The sequence below is a fragment of the Gossypium raimondii genome, chromosome 10 (assembly GCF_025698545.1).
Source record: "Gossypium raimondii isolate GPD5lz chromosome 10, ASM2569854v1, whole genome shotgun sequence".
In the NCBI taxonomy this organism is placed as follows: Eukaryota; Viridiplantae; Streptophyta; class Magnoliopsida; order Malvales; family Malvaceae; genus Gossypium; species Gossypium raimondii.
In genome coordinates this window covers 7,022,444-7,041,335 of record NC_068574.1, presented here as the reverse complement: position 1 = coordinate 7,041,335, position 18,892 = coordinate 7,022,444, and the positions used below count along the sequence as shown (strand labels likewise).

Genomic DNA, 18,892 nt, shown 5'->3' with positions numbered 1-18,892 from the left:
GGTCATATGACCAGAATGTACCTTAAATAACAAGTTTACTATTTAACCAGTTCAAAACACAATTAAACACATTCAAAACATATCAAAATAATCATCTTAGGTGCTAACCAATGTACCCTCATTGGTATCACATTTATATCATCAATTTATATTATCAAAACATCATTCAAATTCAAATTATAAACATACCTAATTTAATCCATTTTACCTAATTTATAAATATTTAAATATCAATTTAACATGCCATAATAAAACTTCAAAAACAAACACATGTTTATATATATATACCAAACCAATATTAAATTTATAACCTCATTTACATTTAATCCAAAAAATAATTATTATTTAGACGCCCCAGGTACATGCCGACACAAAAGGATAAACATCACCACATTTGAGATTGGATCGTTGTTGAATGCTGAAAATATATCAATTTAATCCCTAATACTAAAATTATTCAACATATACAACACTTAAAAACTCAATAATTTCTAAAATTTCAACATGAGTCGAATAGTATTTAATAGCAAGATTCCCAAAACATAAAAATTACAAAAAAAAGACTAAATTGAATAACCAATTAAACTTAAAAACTTTGAAACCCTAAAGCCCTTCGTATCCTTCTTTCTCCGCCTTCTTTCTCTTTCGTTTTGGTTTTCTATTCCTTTTCTTTTATTTATTTGTTTTATTATTATTATATTATATATATACTTAAATATTAAGTAACATATTATAATATATATTTTAACTTAAAATATTATAATAATTTCACCATTAGTCATTATACCTAATTACTCTTAATTCATGTAAATTTACTTAACCAAAACCTAATTAACTTTAAAAATATTTACGAGTCTGATTTACGAAAATAGAGTCTCGAAAATACACTTTCCGACACCGGTGACTATCGAGTCGTTACAGAAAAATAAGAGATTAGGATTATGAAGATTAATCAATTTGAGTATTAGGTATTTGTTTTTCTTGATTGAAAAAATCGATCGACCATTTTATTCTAAAAAATTGAGATTTTTTCGTTGTTTGAGTAAAAAGTAGGAAAGTTGGTCCCATTTCATTCTAAAAAAAATGAATTTTCTTTTTGGTTGATTTCAAGTATTCACGTTTTACTCAACCAATAAAAATTTTAACTTTTTAGAATGAAATGATCGATCAATTTTTTAATCAAGAAAAACAAATACTTGGTATACAAATTGAATAATCTTATTAACACTAATATCTTACTTTCCGTTCTAATTTTTCTAAAAAAAAGAAATTAAATCTAAAATAAAAATTATCCAATTTTGTTATCTTAATACTTTAATTACATGATGAAAAAAATTAGATGTTATTGATTTTATTTTAATAAAATAAAATAAATTTAAAATTTAAAACTTAAAAACATATTTTGATTTAATGACTAAAATTATTTTAATTCCCATCATTCTCATTTTAAAAATTCACACTATAATAATCACCCAATATTTAAAATAAAAACGAAAATGAAACTTGACCGTCAACAAAAGCACAATCCTTCTATAAATAATTTTACACACAAATCAACATTAATGAAAACAGGTCAAGATTTGCTTTTACGCCTTCGATTTTCTATGCTTGGAAAGCGAATGGACAAACAAAAAAGGAGTTGACATTTCTTATAATGTACCCTGCCTGCAAATTAATGTCAAACACCTCAACTGCTAGCTGTCATACACAGATATACTATTATAAGAAGATGCAGGGGAGAGGGGATGCACGAACACAACCATAATTAATAACAAAGAGAATCGTGTGGGAGGGATTAGAGCAAGATGAAGGCCGACACCTCCAAGGAAGAAGCTCAAAGCATGACGATGATGCATTTGCAGTTGCAGAGATCTCTAAAATGGCTGGATGACGTCACCCATGGCATCATTGGTTACGAGCTCGAGTCTCGAAGTCTTGCAGGTCTTCAGGTCATCGAAGCTCGCACCGGCTTCTTGCGTTGTAACTTCATCGTCCCCCTTCTTGCTTCCGTAATATCTCTTCTCTTCTTAATCTTCCGTTTATTTCAAAATTTCAAATTCAAAGGTGCTTTCTTTCCGGTCCTAAAATATTTTGGATACACCATACCATTAATCATTAAATTATAACCACTAAATTTTAGTTTTGGTGATTTAACTAAAACCAATACAAATTAATTATCGAATTATTCGAAAGTTTTAATTTAAGTTGGCAAACTATTTAGAACTTTTTATTTAAGTAAATAAGTTTTGAAGTTTTATTTTAAAGTTTTATTAGAGAGCTTCGGTGATAATTTAATAATCGGTATGGTAGATCAATATTTATTTACAAGTAAAAAAATACCTTAGGTTCTTATTAATCTGATCTTCAATGTTGAAGATCAGAGGAAAATTTTGTTTAAATTTTAGTTTACATATTTATTCACGAAACAAAATTCTAAATTGTAAAATAGAAAATAAAAAGAACTTTCTATTGGTGAAGGCAATATGAATATAGTAAATTATATATCACCGATTTTAACAGTTTAATATTCTTTATTTATCTTGTTAATTTTCACATCATTTCATTTTTTTTAATTCTAAATTATGTTTCTCTGCATGAAGAAAAAAGAGAGTAAAAATTTGCTTTTTTTATTTTTTATTTTAGGATATAAATGGAAATTGGCATGTCGGCGCCATAGCAACTATAATAGACAATGTGGGTGGTGCTGCCATATATTCCACCGGTCACCATTTAAAAGTCACTGTCAATTTTAACATTACATACTATTCAACAGCTAAGATTCAGGTTTAATTTGCCGCTGCTTCTTCTTCTTCTTCTTCTTCTTTTTTTTTTAACACTAAATTAATAAAAGCAAATGTTATTAAAATTTAATTTTGATGTCAATTAATAACTAAAAGAGAAATAAAAAGTTGAGTGCATGCAGGACGAAGCAGAGATAGAAGCAAAGGTAAAAGGGAACAAAGGAAAGCTTACATCTATGGCGGTGGAGGTTCGAAACAAATCCAGCGGTGGACAGTTAATCGCAAGTGCCACTCAGTGGACGGCTGCTAATGACTATAGATCGCCTCAACCCCAATCTCGAGCTAAGCTTTGAAAATGGACCGCGTTATTTGTTTATTTATATTTTAATTTTTTTTATAAAGAATTCTTTTAAATGTCTCCCAAATTTGCCTGAAAATGGTTATACGAATTATGGCCCAAACTTTTTATATATCCAAAAAAAAAGAAAGTTTGGGGATTAAAATCGCAAATAAAATTTTATATTAATTAAAGTTATTTCAAAGTAACCCAATTTAAGTTTGGGCTTTTAATTAATTTCATTATGAATAGTAAAACAAAAGAAAGTTTGGGCATTGAAGTCGAAATTATCACCGCCGAAAGATATAAGTCCTATTGAATAATACTAAACCCAAATTACATCCAACTCAATTTAACTAGTTTTGACCCATCAAAATTCAATTAATTCTATTGAGAGATTTTTCTTCAAGGAATTGTATTTCTATATACATTATAGTTATTAATTGAGTCTAAGCTTAATTGGTATCGGTATTGTTGTCAATGCAGGAGGACATGGGTTCGAGTGCACTAAAACACATTATCCTCTTATTTAAGAGTTAGGGAAGGACTATGGATAGTTTTAGGTATTGTATAAAAAAAAAGAAATTATAATAATGAGATTAATGTTAAAAAAATTTGTCATGCAACATATATATCCCATTACAAATATGTACTATTTTTTAATTTGTTAAATATTTTTATAAATTATATATATTTGTACTAATTAAATGAGGATTAAGTTAATTTATACTAAAGGTCAGTTAATTTTGAAAAATAATTAGGAAAATAAAATAATATTGTAAAAATAATGAAAATAAATTAATACATAAAAATATTCAAATAATATATAAATTTGGAACTCATAACAAAATATAATCATAAATATTTAAAGTGACTCTAAAAGAAGAAAGTCTAGATCATACAAACCATTTAATAATATTGAAAAGATATTTACACTAAATTAATTATCTCATTTAATAATATTGAAAAGATATTCACGCTAAATTAATTATCTCATTTAATAGTATTGAAAAGATATCCACGCTAAATTAATTATCTCATTTAATAATAACAATTAAAAATAATTTTTGAAATTTGAATTTTTTTTCAAAACAAATCCGTAAAATATTTTTAATGTTGTTTCAAACAAATAATGAATAAATAAATTTTGAGTGCTCAAAGGCTGTTAGAGGAGGGTAGGCAGATTTGAAAGATGTGAATTCTAATACTTGGAAATTTCGAAGTGATGAATAGGCTATTTGACAACGATCAGGTAAAACATAATTATGACAATTTTGCTCTCAAGGTTTGCCCAAAACGACAAATTTGTAACACCCTCTATTTGACCTGAATACTAGATTCGGATATTAGGTGTTTCCACATATGGACTTAACATAAATTTTAAAACTAGTTGCGTATAATCCTCTTTCCAATTATTTCTTATTATTTTAGTAAAAGTTTACTAAGCAAAAGAAATAAGGAAAAACGTTCAAGAATACATCCAACTCTTAAGAATAATACATTACAACACAACAATTTGTTAAAAACAAACTTTCTTGGTGTAGAGATCTATATGCCATATTCCTAATACATTTTTTGTATGCATAGTATTCTATTTCGCCACTTTTTTGGTGCATTCCTGGCTTGGTCTCTCCTGCCGAACTCATTAATAGCCACACCTAAAACAGGAACAAAACACTTATAAGTTCACATGCATTTAGTGAGTTTTAATGTGAAATACCTTAGAACCTTTGTAGTTAAGCTCCTTATCTTGAAGATTGGATTTCATCTTTGTCCTTAGCGGATACTTTCATGATATTGAACTTGCACCTAAACGTCGACTTCTATACTATCATACCAATTCTCACTTTACTAGAATGTAGGAGTCTTTTAGCCATACGGTTCTCGATTGTCACACGAGCTGGCCACATGCTCGTGTGAGTTGTAATACCTCGAATATTACTATAGCAAGAAAGTAAGATAGTATCTTTGATATAGTAAAATAAGGAAATAAAGTGAAAAAAAAGGAAATTGAGTTATGTCAACATTGGAAAGTATATTATGACATATTAATTCAATAAAGGATTAAATTGCAAAAGTGAGAAAAATTTTGTTGCCCAAAAGTAAATACTCAAATTTTGAAGGGTTAAAGTATAAATATGAAAAATTTGAAGGACTAATAGTACAAATATTTTAAGGGTGGAATGATCTAGAAACTAAGGAAAATGGATGAATTAGAATAGGTGAAGAATTATGAGGGACTAAATCGTAATTTTACCAAATTAAGTGATGACTCAAGGATGAAATTTTAAAAGATCATAAAGGGCAAAATAGTCAATTAATAAAGAGAGAGAACTCTAGAAGGCAATGATGATATTAGAGATATTTTGATGATATTTTATAATTATTTAATTAGATAAATATTATTTTATTAATATTTTAATAAGATGTTTTATTATTATTTTGTTATTATTTTATTTAGTATAAAAGAAAGAAAGATGAAGAATTTTCATCATCTTTCTATGCACCCACGTGGGAAGAGAAGAGAAGAGAAGAAAGGAATTTTCCTTTCTTTACAATTTGGTCATTTTACCAGAAATTCACCATTTTCACTTAGAAATCAAAAGAATTTCCATAGCTACCAAGAGAGAAAAATAATAAGGAGACAATGGGGAGCTAGAATATCAAGTTAGATTTAAGAAATAGAAGCTGGGGGAGAGAGAAAATCAAGTTAAAGATTGAAATCAATAGGACAAGGTAAGAACATCAAGATTTCAATATATTTTTGAGTTTGATATTATTGAAAAGTATGAAAATAATGTTAAAGTAGAGTTTTATTATATAAGGTTCTATGTTCTTGATATGTTAGTGAAGGAAATAAGAGGAAGTGATGGGAAATATTGTAGAGAAAGGAAAGGAGGGTGTTATAAATTTGGTTATCAACATTTTACACTAAAATAGTTTTGGACAACAACACTAGTCTGACTTTTAAAATTCACCAAAAATTATAGAAATTGAATTAGAGGTTAATTAAAGTATTAAATTAAACCCTATTGAGTCTAGTTTTACATAGAAGAAACTATGTAAGAAAAAATTTTCATATTATGAGATATATGAATTTTTGTGAGATAGGGTCAGATTGATTTTGGGTTCCTTTGTTTTGACTTTAGAAAATCATCAAAATTGTAAAAAATAATTAGGGTTTAAATTTATATGTTTAAATTTTTGATGAGTTTATTTTCAATAGAAATAAACAGAAACATCATTCAAACCCCGTACTAAGAGATAATTAATTTTAGTAAGTAAAGGTCAAAGCTGTCAAACAAGAGAACGAGGATAAATTTGAAGATTTTCTTGTACTTATTGGCTAAACTATAAATTCTGAAAATTTTATGGTAGAAATATATTTGAGTCTAGTTTCAAAAAAATCAAGTGAATCTTAATTTATAATTCTGTAGCTCAAGATATAAATAATTTATTGACTATGACTCAAGTGGATGACTTTGATATGAATATAATTAAGTAAATAGTAGAATTATAGATAATATTACATATAAGCATGTTATATACATTAAGGATGTGGAATGGAGAGGAGGAGGAGAAAATATTTGAATATTCAACTAGCATGGGTTTTCATTAAAATGGCTAATTTGCATGTTTTAGGATCAAGGACTAAATTGAATAAAAGTAAAATTTTAAGGGTAATTTTGTAAAACGTAAAAATGACCAAATTGCATGAAATGAATTATTTTATTGTCTAAATTAATATATTAAAATAAATTAGTAATATCAAGTGGGTTTAGAGCTTTAATTTTGTTGTATGATGATATTATAAAGTGATTTTGTTAAATATTGATGTTAGGATCAAATTGTGAAAATGGTTAAAATATTAGGGTTTGGTATTAAATTTATATTTTATTAAGGTCTGTTTGATAGCCTAGAATATTTGGATAAATTATTAATTATGTAAAATTAGTTGATTTGATAGATTAATTAGTTAAGGGACTAAATTGTAAAAGTTGTAAAAGTTAGGGTAATTATGTAAATTTGAAAAATTGAAGGGTATCAATAGTGAAATGAATTGAAACTGAAATATATGCTAATTAATGAGTAATTTTATATTTTAGATCACGATTTAGTAGATACTGTGAAAAAAGAAAAATAGCGAAATAGTTCCTAAACTCCTGCAATTATTACAATTCAATTCAGGTAAGTTTGTATGGTTCTTTAATATTTATTTATTAAATTTATGAATGGTTTTATGTATTTATTCATATCTATTACTGAAAACAAAATTATTGTTAAATTATGAAATTGAATTAAATGTTCAAAACAAGTGGAACGTGGGATTGAGTACAATTGTTCTGTGGCAAATGATGAATTGACGATAAAACCATAACTGGGTTATGGCACTATGAACGTAAGACCATGGTTGGCCCATGGCAGTGTTTATATGTAAGACTATAGTTGGGCTATGGCATTCTGATGATAAGACCATAACTGGGTTATGGCACTATGAACGTAAGACCATGGTTGAACCATGACAATGTTTATACGTAAGACCATAGCTGGGCTGTGGCATTCTGATGATAAGACCATAACTGGGTTATGGCACTATGAATGTAAAGGATGAATTGACGGAAAATGTAAAGGATGAATTGATGGTATTCTGTTTAGCTTTCATGAGCTTCTGTTCAGCCTTCGAGCTTCTGAAAACGATGTACTCATATTCGTAAGTCGTTCTTCGAATGGTAAAATAATAAGAGTTGTTTTTGGATGATATATGTATATGAAGAAACAGTAAGAGAATGATATGTGTCATGATATGTATATATATCAATATCTTGATATGTTGATACATGAAAATTATGTAAGTTGTGATGAGTAATAAACTCAAGTGTGATATGTTGATAAAATAAGTTTATCAATGTTGAATTTATATGAAATATGTTAAAGTATGCTAATAAGTGTTATTGTTGACGCTTAGACAAGTGTCAAGTTACTGGTTAAATGATAATATGTTTATTATATGATGCATTGAAAGGGTAAGTGCTCAAATGAAAATATACTTGTGCTCATGAAAGAGTGGTAAATTTTAAGTTATGCAATTTCTTATAAAATGAGTTATTGTGTGATTAATTTGAAAAAGGTCTATGTTTAAATGCACTAGCTTGTATCTATGGTTGAATGATACGCTTATGACTGGTGTGTTATGCATATGGAATGAGTGTGGAAAGTAAATAAACGCAAATGAAAATAAAGAAAATTTGGAAGAGTTAAAGTTGTTTAAAATCCTATTATGCTAGGAATATTATGTATAAGTGATAATATAGATTTATTCACTTAGTGAGTTGTTAAATATAACTTCATGAGTATTGTGGTAGCAATATTAGATTATTCTTGATAAGTATAAATTTCATATTTCAAAAGAAAGTATTATGATTAAAGTCTATACGAGCTTACTAAGCAGTCATTGCTTATGTATTTGTTTTCTTCTACTTTTCAGATTATTGGAAGCTTGATTGAGTTGGAAACTTGTCGAAGATATGTTACACTATCCATAAGTTCTATCGGTATTTTTGAATGTTTTGATTTTGGTTATAATGGCATGTATATGTATTTTGTTTAATGATGGCTTATATGTAGTGTGTTGAGTTTAGCCACTTATTTTGATTTGTTTTGAATGTCTAATTATGGCTTGTTGATATGTGTAATGTTAATTGTAGATAGACACAAAATTAGGTGAGAAATATGGCTTATAAAATGGCCTATTTTCATCCACACGGGCAGAGACACGGGCGTATGTCTCAACCATGTGTGACACACGGCCAGGTGACACGGTCGTGTGTCCCCTGTATCTTAAATTTTCACAAAACAGAATGCTCACACGGTCTAGCACACGGGCGTGTGACTTGGCCATGTGACCCAAGTCAGTAAACTCACAAGGGCACGGACACGGGCTGAAACACGACCTTGTGTCCCTATTTTGAATGCCTACACGGCTTGAGACACAAGCGTGCCTCCAAACCGTGTGAGGCACACGGCATGACCACACGGTCACTTGACCCCTGCAGTGTTGGAAACTTTAAATATTTTCAAAATTTTTTTTGAGTTTTTGACTTAGTCTCTATGTATTTCTAATGCGTAAATTTGGGCCTCGAGGGCTCGTTTAAGGGACAATATGTATGATTTTGATTGGTTTCAAATATGAATGCTAGATAAAATGAAATGTCTGATAATTAATTTGTAAACTCTGGTAATGCTCTGTAACCCTGTTTCATTGACGGATTCAGGTTAGGGGCGTTACATGAGTACTGTAGATATGGTAAAAATTTTGATCCACATGTTCTTAGATAGTTACATGACTCAACCACACGACCGTGTGACCTATGGTAAAATTAGACTTTTAACCCACATGGCCACAATGAGTTACATGGCTTGGACACACAACCGTGTGACCCCTTTTGGCACAATTTTCTTATTCTTTTGAAAATGTTACAATTTAATCCTTGTTTGTTCTTAGAGCTTTCGTAAGCACAATTTAAACTCGATTTTGTTTGCAATACATGAATTATTTGAATGTATACAGTTATTCAATATTCAATATGTGAATGTATGCCGTAGCATCTTATTTCTCGGGTCTGGTGACCATACTAGGTGAGGGGTGTTACAGTATTAGACCTACTTACTGTAACATCCGGCCTGGCCCGAAGACCTGCCCAAAAAGTGGGATGGTTTGGGCAAAAATATAGGCCCGAAAAATAGACTTGGGCAAAAAAAATAAAGCCCGTTTAAAAAATAGGTAGGGTTTCGGGTATTGTATTTTTGGCCCGGGCCCTGCCTGAATTCACAAAAGGACAAAAAATTCACTATTTTTGCTATTTCAATGTTATTTTCTTGTTGTTTTCTCCCTATTTTTCTACCATTTCACTATTATGTTACTACTATTTTATTGTTATTTTTTGGGTATTGTATAACACTTGTTTTATTGTTAATTTTGTTATTATTTTATAGGCATTTTCTTGTTAAGTTTCATTTATCTTAGTATTTTTTAAGTATACATATTTTTTAAAATTTATTTTCAATTTTTTGGGAAATATTTATTTTAATGTTTTTAGTATTTTTGATGTATTATATACATTTAACAAAATATAAAAAAATTAATACGGGCAGGTTGGGTCGAGCCTGGGTCTGAACTCAGCTCAGCCTGACCCATGAGCACCTCTATACAGTACTACAAGACTTTTTTGAGGGGGGTAACAAGATGTAGTTGGAGATAAATTTTGGTGAGAGTTTTCCTGGTAACCATGGAAAGAATTTTGTACTCCTTTTGAGAGAACTCTATAAAAGTTAGGGTTTTGTATTTGGGGTTTCGGTTAATGTACGTTTAGTACATTTAGATTTATTTTTTTCATATTGTAATCTCGTTTATTTATTTGTTTAGTGAAAAGTCGAAACTTTCTCTGGTTGTGATTTTTATCCTCTTTGAAAGAATTTTCCACATAAAATTTGTGTTTGATCTTCTCTACCTTTTTATTTCGTTGTTTATACGGGTCAATCCCCAACATATACTTTTACTCGACAACACTTAAAAAATCATTTAAGAAACGATTACAAAATTAAGAAAAATGAGAGAACCAAAAGAAACACTCAAAGCGAGAGTTTGGGACATTCTTCAATTGTTGCAGATTTAAAAGAAAACTTCTTTGTAAATATGCTTCGTATAAAGTATAAATTAAGGTGGAAAGAAGAACAAAAAAGAACTTTTTGCAATATTTTACCAATGGAAAAAGAACCAAAAACTAAATGGAAAGAAGCTAGTGCACATCTTCTCGATTGAAACGACATTGCAAGAAAAGCCTTTTGTCTTCAATTCAACCATAGAGTCCATATGCAAAAGTCTTGGTCTATACGTTACCGTCAAAATAAGTTACCCATCTGCAAAAGTCTTGGTCCATACATTGTTGGAAAAAGTGTACTTTTATGAGAATTTTGAGGCATATTCTCAATAGGTAAAGGTGGAGAGTAGAATCATAAAATTATAGTTTCATATTATACTAATAAATACTAAATCTTCTAGAAAGAAAATATTTTGTTTAACTTGACTTGCAAGCAATCTCTTAGAATTTGGGTCACACAACTCTAACAATCTCCACCTTGACACGAATTCTTATAACGCCATCTTTGCCAAAGCCCGCCACGGGCCTATCTTGAACTATACAGGGAATTAATTGAGTCGAATCTGTGTTTAGAAACTAGAAGACTTCTCACCCGGGTCTAATTTTCACGAACACGATGCCCTAACTTTTCAAAACCTACATCCTGTAACACCCCTTACCCGAGACCATCGCCAGAATCGAGTACGAGATGTCATCCAATTTAACTTACCAATTCGGAGCATAAAAATTTGCTTTTAAAATTAAATTCACTGTTCACAACAAAACTGTCCACCTGCGTAACTGTCAATAATTTAATTATAACTTGAGTTACGAGACTCAAAATTTAAATCTGTAAATTTTCCCTGAAACTATACTCATATTCCAACTTACCATAAAATTTTCAGAATTTTTGGCTTAGCCAATTAGTACAGTTTATTCATTAAAGTATCCCCTGTTTCACAACTCAATAGGTCTGACCTCTTAGCACTAAAAATCAATTATCTCATTGTACAGAATTCTTATATGGTTACTGTTTGTTTATTTTGAAAATAGACTCACTAAGGAATCTAGAAATATAAATTATGACCTATAAATATTTTTGTACAATTTATAATGATTTTCTAAAGTCAGAACAGGGGACTTCAAAAACCATTCTGACCCTGTCACACTAAAATTCAATTATCTCAAAACATAAAATTCATTTACCTACACCGTTTCTTTTATGTAAAAATAGACTCGATAAGATTTAATTCTATATATCATTCAATCTATAATTCCATTTCTACTATTTATGGTGATTTTTCACATTCACGTCACTGCTGCTGTCAAAGAAACTGCTTCTTTGAATTAGTTACCATTTAAACATACATAACACCCAAAACATAATTTTTACTAACTATTTCAATAGCTAATCTTAGCCATATCATTTGAACATGCTCAAAATGATTAAGACTCTATACATGCCATAACTTTAAACATTTTGAAAACACATAATACCGAGATGGCTGTGATAGTGTGATACGAGCTCCGACGATCCCCAATTCGAGCAAGCTCAAAACACTATAAAACAAAGGAAAGAAAGAAATGTGTAAGCTATAAATAGCTTAGTAAGTTACATGTAAAAAATAATTATTCATTTAATAATTAACACTTTTAACATATAACTAATCAAAACATTTCTTAGCAATTTCAATCACTTACACATGCACAATCTTACCAATTCACTTACATATACATTTTCACACTTAACATTTATTACATATGCTCAATTCTTTCAATTGTACCTGCATGCACACTTCATTTCATATTCACTTTAACCCATCATTAATCCCGTTGAACACTCGGAATATACACAGATACGTAGAGATTTAGCACATAAGTGCAACATTGATATGTAGTTGAAGCTACCACTGTTATGTAGCCGAAGCTACCACTGTTATGTAGCCGAAGCTACCACTGAAATGTAGCCGAAGCTACCACTGATCAATAATACTGGAAATGTCCACGGCCTGCTCACACAAGTCGTCAGTGTGTCGCAACACATGCTAGATCACCCAGCACCGGGACTCACTGTAACACTGTAACACTGATCTCTAGTGACATGTCACTTGTATCCACTTCTATTCCTAAGTTCAACGGGGAATTTACACTTAACACTTTATTTTCAACACTTTAACACTTGAATAATTCATGAATAATTTTCCTTCCACATTGAATATTAATTCACATATCAAATATAATTCACAATTTATAAAAATATAACTATTATTTACACGTAACTTACCTCGGATGCAAAACGACTATTTTTGTAATTTAGTCGATAACTTTCTCTTTTCCTCGATCACTTCCACTATTTATTCTTTCTTGATCTATATTAACACAATTTAATACATTTTATCAACATTCCATTCAAATACAATTCATACATAACATTTTGGCAAATTTACATTTTTCCCATAACTTTTCAAAAATTCCACTTTTGTCCCAAAGCTCGTAAAAATAAAATTCACTAAATTTTTAAATTTCAAACTTCACTAAATCATATTTCATGCACATAACAGCCCTCAATTTCACAAAATCACAACTTTATGCACACTTTACCATCTTTCACAATTTAGCCCCTTTTCAACATTTTCATCAAAATTCATCTAGTAAAACTTGTAATTAACACTTCAAACATTCATTATCTAACATCACTAATCAATTTACAATTACATCATGAATGGGTCAATTTTTAAACTTTAATTTCATTTAAATTAAATAGTAGAAACATGAAATTCAAGCATCAATAAGCATAAAAATACGAAAATAATTAAAAACGGGGCAAGAAATCACTTACAATTGAGCTTAGGAAGATCAAGAACCCTAGCTATGGTGACATGAATTTTTTTTGGCAGCAAACGTCTGATTTTGAAGAAGATGGACACTTATTTTCACTTTATTTTGTCTTTTATTCACTTTTGACAAAAATGCCCTTGACCCATTACTTAGATATTTTTCTAGAATTACCCTTTTGTGTCCATAACACTAATTTATGGTCTAACTGCCACATAAACACTTCCAATTTCATGCAATAATTCAATTAAGTCATTTAATCACTAATTAGAGACACTTTGCATTTTTCTCAATTTAGTCCTAAAAATTCAATTAGGCACTAAATCATTAAAATTTCCTATCCATATCTTCACACAATATTTCAATCAATCAGTAATTAATAAAAATTTATAAAATTAAATTATTTCACTTTGGATTTGTGGTTACGAAACCACTATTCCGATTAGGCCCTATTTCGGGCTATCACAATTCTCCCCCTTAGGGATTTTCGTCCCCGAAAATCTTACCAGTGAATAAGTTAGGATACTGTTTCCTCATAGCCTCCCCGGTTTCCCATGTTGCCTCTTCCATCCCATGTCGTTGCCATAACACTTTCACTAAAGCAATTTCTTTGTTTCTCAACTGTTTCACTTCTCGTGCCAAGATTCGAATCGGCTCTTCTTCCTATGTCATATCCGATCGAATTTCCACTTCAGTCGGTGAAATCACATGCGATGGGTCCGATCGATATCGCCTTAACATAGAAACATGAAACACATTATGAATTCTTTCCAATTCCGGTGGTAAAGACAATCGATAAGCCACTAGACCAATTCTTTCTATCACTTCATACGGACCAATAAATCTTGGACTTAATTTACCTTTACGACCAAATCTCAGAATTTTCTTCCATGGAGACACTTTCAAAAATACTTTATCACCCACTTGAAACTTAATCTCTTTTATTTTCAAATCCGCATACGACTTCTGTCGATCCAATGCAGCTTTCAAACAATCACGGATTATCTTCACTTTTTCTTCGGTTTCCTTTACTAAATCGACTCCATGTAACTGATTTTCATTAAGTTCAGTCCAATATAATAGAGTCCGACACTTTCGTCCATACAACGCTTTATAAGGTGCCATTTTTATGCTCGATTGATAACTATTATTATAAGCAAATTCCACCAAAGGTAAATATCTTTCCCAATTACCTTCAAATTCCAATACACAACATCTCAACATGTCTTCGAGTATTTGAATTACTCTTTCAGACTGTCCATTGGTTTGGGGGTGAAATGCTGTACTAAAATTCAATTTAGTACCCAATGCCTCTTGTAATTTCTTCCAAAACCTTGAAGTAAACCATGGATCTCTATCAGATATAATAGATATGTGCACACCATGTAATCGGACTATCTCAGCAATATACAATTCAGCTAACTTGTCAAGTGAAAAACTCATTCGTACAGGAATGAAATGAGCTGACTTAGTCAATCGATCAACTATTACCTAAATTGAGTCTTTCTTTTTCGGTGACAACGGCAATCCGGAAACAAAATCTATAGTAATTCTATCCCACTTCCACTCGGGCACCATAATAGGCTGAAGTAACCCTGAAGGTACTTGGTGTTCAGCTTTTACTTGTTGGCACACAAAACACTTTGTCACATACTCGGAGATATCCCGTTTCATACCCGGCCACCAATATAATTTCTTCAAATCATTGTACATTTTTACACTACCGGGGTGAACTGCCAAACGACTATCATGTGCTTCTTGCAAAATTTTTTAAATTAAATCAACATTTTTCAGAACACATATTCTGTCACGAAACATTAAACATCCATCTGAATCAATCCGAAAATCAGAATTATCGTCCATTGCACACTGAGTTTTTTTTCTTTGCAATTCATTATCCACTTTTTGAGCCTCACAAATTTCTTGAAGAAACAATGGTCTACCTTTTAACTCTGCAAACAATGATCCATCTTCAGTCAATGTTAATCTCGTATTCAAAGCTCTCAAAGCAAAGAGAGACTTTCTGCTCAAAGCATCTGCAACTATATTGGCTTTTCCCGGATGATAATCTATCACAAGTTCAGATCTTTCATCAATTCCAACCATCTTCGTTGCCGCAAATTCAGATCTTTTTGTGTCATAACATATTTCAAACTTTTATGATTTGTAAAAACACGACATTTCTCACCATATAAATAATGACGCCAAATCTTCAAAGCAAAGACAATAGCAGCCAACTCTAAATCATGGGTAGGATAATTTCGTTCATGCGGTTTCAATTGTCGAGAAGCATACGCTATCACTTTTCCTTCTTGCATCAATACACATTCGAGCCCATTTAATGACGCGTCACTATAAATAACAAATTCCTTTCCTGACTCAGGTGGCACTAACACTGGTGCCTCAGTTAAACACTTCTTTAATTTCTCAAAACTTTGTTGACACTCCTCGGTCCATTCGAACTTAACATCTTTTTGCAACAATTTTGTCATCGGTGAAGCTATCATCGAAAAACCTCCTATAAATCGACGGTAATATCCCGCTAAGCCCAGAAAACTCCTAACTTCAGATACATTTCTTGGAGGCTTCCATTCAACTATTGCCGATATCATATTCGAATCCACTCGAATGCCATCTCCCGAGACAATATACCCCAAAAATCCAACTTCATTGAGCCAAAATTCACTTTTGCTAAATTTAGCAAACAATATCTTTTTTCGCAGAGTCTGTAGCACAATTCTTAAATAATCGGCGTGCTCAGCTTCACTTCGGGAATAAATAAGAATATCATCTATAAACACCACCACAAATTTATCCAAATAGGGGCCGAAAAATCCGATTCATCAAATCCATAAAAATAGCTGGAGCATTAGTCAGACCAAAAGGCATTACAAGAAACTCATAGTGACCATACCGGGTTCTGAAAGCAATCTTTGGCACATCTGACTCTTTAAACTTCAATTGGTAATATCCGGATCTCAAATCAATTTTGGAAAACACTGTGGCATCCTTTAACTGATCAAACAAGTCATCTATTCAGGGCAATGGATACTTATTCTTTACTGTCACTTTGTTAAGTTGACGATAATCAATACACAATCTCAATGTCCCATCCTTTTTCTTCACAAATAGCACGGGAGCACCCCACGGAGAATAACTTGGTCTTACAAATCTTTTTTCTGTCAACTCTTGTGATTGCGCTTTTAATTCTTTTAGTTCAATTGGTGCCATTCTGTAGGGAGCAATCGATATTGGAGTAGTACCTGGCATTACTTCAATACCAAACTCTACTTCTCTAATCGGAGGCAAACCTGGCAACTCTTCTGGGAACAGATCTGAATATTCACATGCCACTGACACTGATTCGATCTTTGTTTCAGACACTTTTGTATTCAACACATAAGAAAGATATGCTTTACAACCATTTTTCAAACATTTCTGAGCAGACATGGCAGAAATCACAATTGGCATCACATTTGACTTATCTGTTTCAACCCGAAGAACTGTACCACTACTACACTTCAACTCAAGAATTTTCTGACTGCAATCTATCTTGACTTTATGTAATGTCAACCAATCCATTCCCTAAATAACATCAAATTCATCAAATGACAACAACATTAAGTTGGCAGGGAAACACTGACCTTGTATCATCAAAGAACAATTTTTGCATATTTTATCAACTATCACATGATTGCCTAAAGGATTCGACACTTTAACCACATACTCAGTCAATTCAACACACAAATTCTCATCAGACACTAAATTTATGCATACATACGAGTGAGTAGAACCAGGATCAATCAATGCAAGAACATTAGTGTCGTAGAGAGAAAATATACCAGTGATCACATCAGGGGAAGATGCTTCCTCTCTAGCTCGGATGGCATAAGCTCTCGCTGGATCTCTCACTTCAGATCTTACAGTAGTGTCTTTTGTTACACCTTTACCACTAGTTCCAGTCCCCACATTTCTCGGTGGTCTTCCTCTAGTAGTCACACTGCTCGATCTCACATTCTGAAACTTTTTTTTATCTCTTCTCTTTCTGGACAATCTTTCACGAAATGATCTTGAGATCCACATTTAAAACATGCTCGGCTGATTAAATAATATTCCCCCAAATGTCATTTTCCACAATGTTGACATTCCGATCTAGTAGGTTTAACACTACCTACACTTGCCATAGAAGTCGCCTGAGCTTTAGAACCTGAATATTGTCTTCCTCGATCTCTTTGAAAATGCACACTAGAAACATTCGATCGATTATTCATTTCTCTAGACTTCTTCACTTGAAATTGAAATGACTTGCCCATTGATATTTTTCTTGCATCTCTTGCTTCACTTTCCACCATTCTTTTCTCTTTGCTAAATTCTTCAGCCTTGATAGCTCTTTCAACTAGTACCACTAACTCTTTAATTTCAAGAATTCCCACTAGCAATCGGATATCCTCGTTTAATCCATCTTGAAACCTTTTGCACAATGTAGCTTTATTAGATACACACTCTTGGGCATACTTGCTTAATTTGACAAATTCTCGTTCATATTCGGCTACCGTTATGCGCCCTTGTTTCAATTCAAGAAACTCTTTTCTCTTTTGATCAATGAAACGCTGACTCACATACTTCTTCTGGAATTCTTCTTGAAAGAAATCCCATGTAACTTTCTCTTTAGGCACCACTAACACTAAAGTTTTCCACCAATTATAAGTCGAATCCCTCAACAATGAGATAGCACATTTGAGACTTTCTTCTGGACTACAAGATAATTCATCCAACACTTTGATGGTATTATCAAGCCAGAACTTTGCTCTTTCAGGATCATCATTTACATTAGCTCGGAACTCTTCGGCTCGATACTTTCTAATTTTGTCCACTAGAGGCTTTGACAATCTCAACACTTCAGTTTGTTGAGGAGCTATGGGAACAGCTTGAGGAATAGGAGGGGGCGGAGGAGGTTGAGCATTAGGATTAATTCTAACAAACTCAGTGTACCAATTACTCATCATATGGAGAAAAGCTTCCCAAGCCTCATCTCCTTGACACTGAGTCTCGGGTTGACTTTCAACTGGCACGTTACTTTGAGCATCATCAGCTGTATCTCGATTAGAATCCATTACTATAAAAAAACATTTTAAGATGTCATGAGTCGTCACACTATCATTATTCAATTATGGCATGTATAGATAGTCTATTACACTCGCTACATTAGTCCGAGAATCGACTAACTCTGATACCACTATATGTAACACCCCTTACCCAAGACCGTCGCCGGAATCGAGTACGAGAAGTCATCCAATTTAACTTACCAATTCGAAGCATAAAAATTTGCTTTTAAAATTAAA

The 18,892-nt window shown here is 31.5% G+C and overlaps 1 protein-coding gene across 1 annotated transcript; it reads left to right on the top strand.

Moving 5' to 3' along the window:
- Nucleotides 1-1,665: 1,665 nt before the first annotated feature.
- LOC105778588 (uncharacterized) lies at nt 1,666-3,487 on the top strand. The gene is made up of 3 exons (XM_012602309.2): nt 1,666-2,009; nt 2,644-2,784; nt 2,924-3,487. The coding sequence occupies exons 1-3, from the start codon at nt 1,806-1,808 to the stop codon at nt 3,092-3,094; spliced, it is 516 nt and encodes a 171-aa protein (XP_012457763.1). The 5' UTR covers nt 1,666-1,805; the 3' UTR covers nt 3,095-3,487.
- The last annotated feature ends 15,405 nt before the right edge of the window (nt 3,488-18,892 follow it).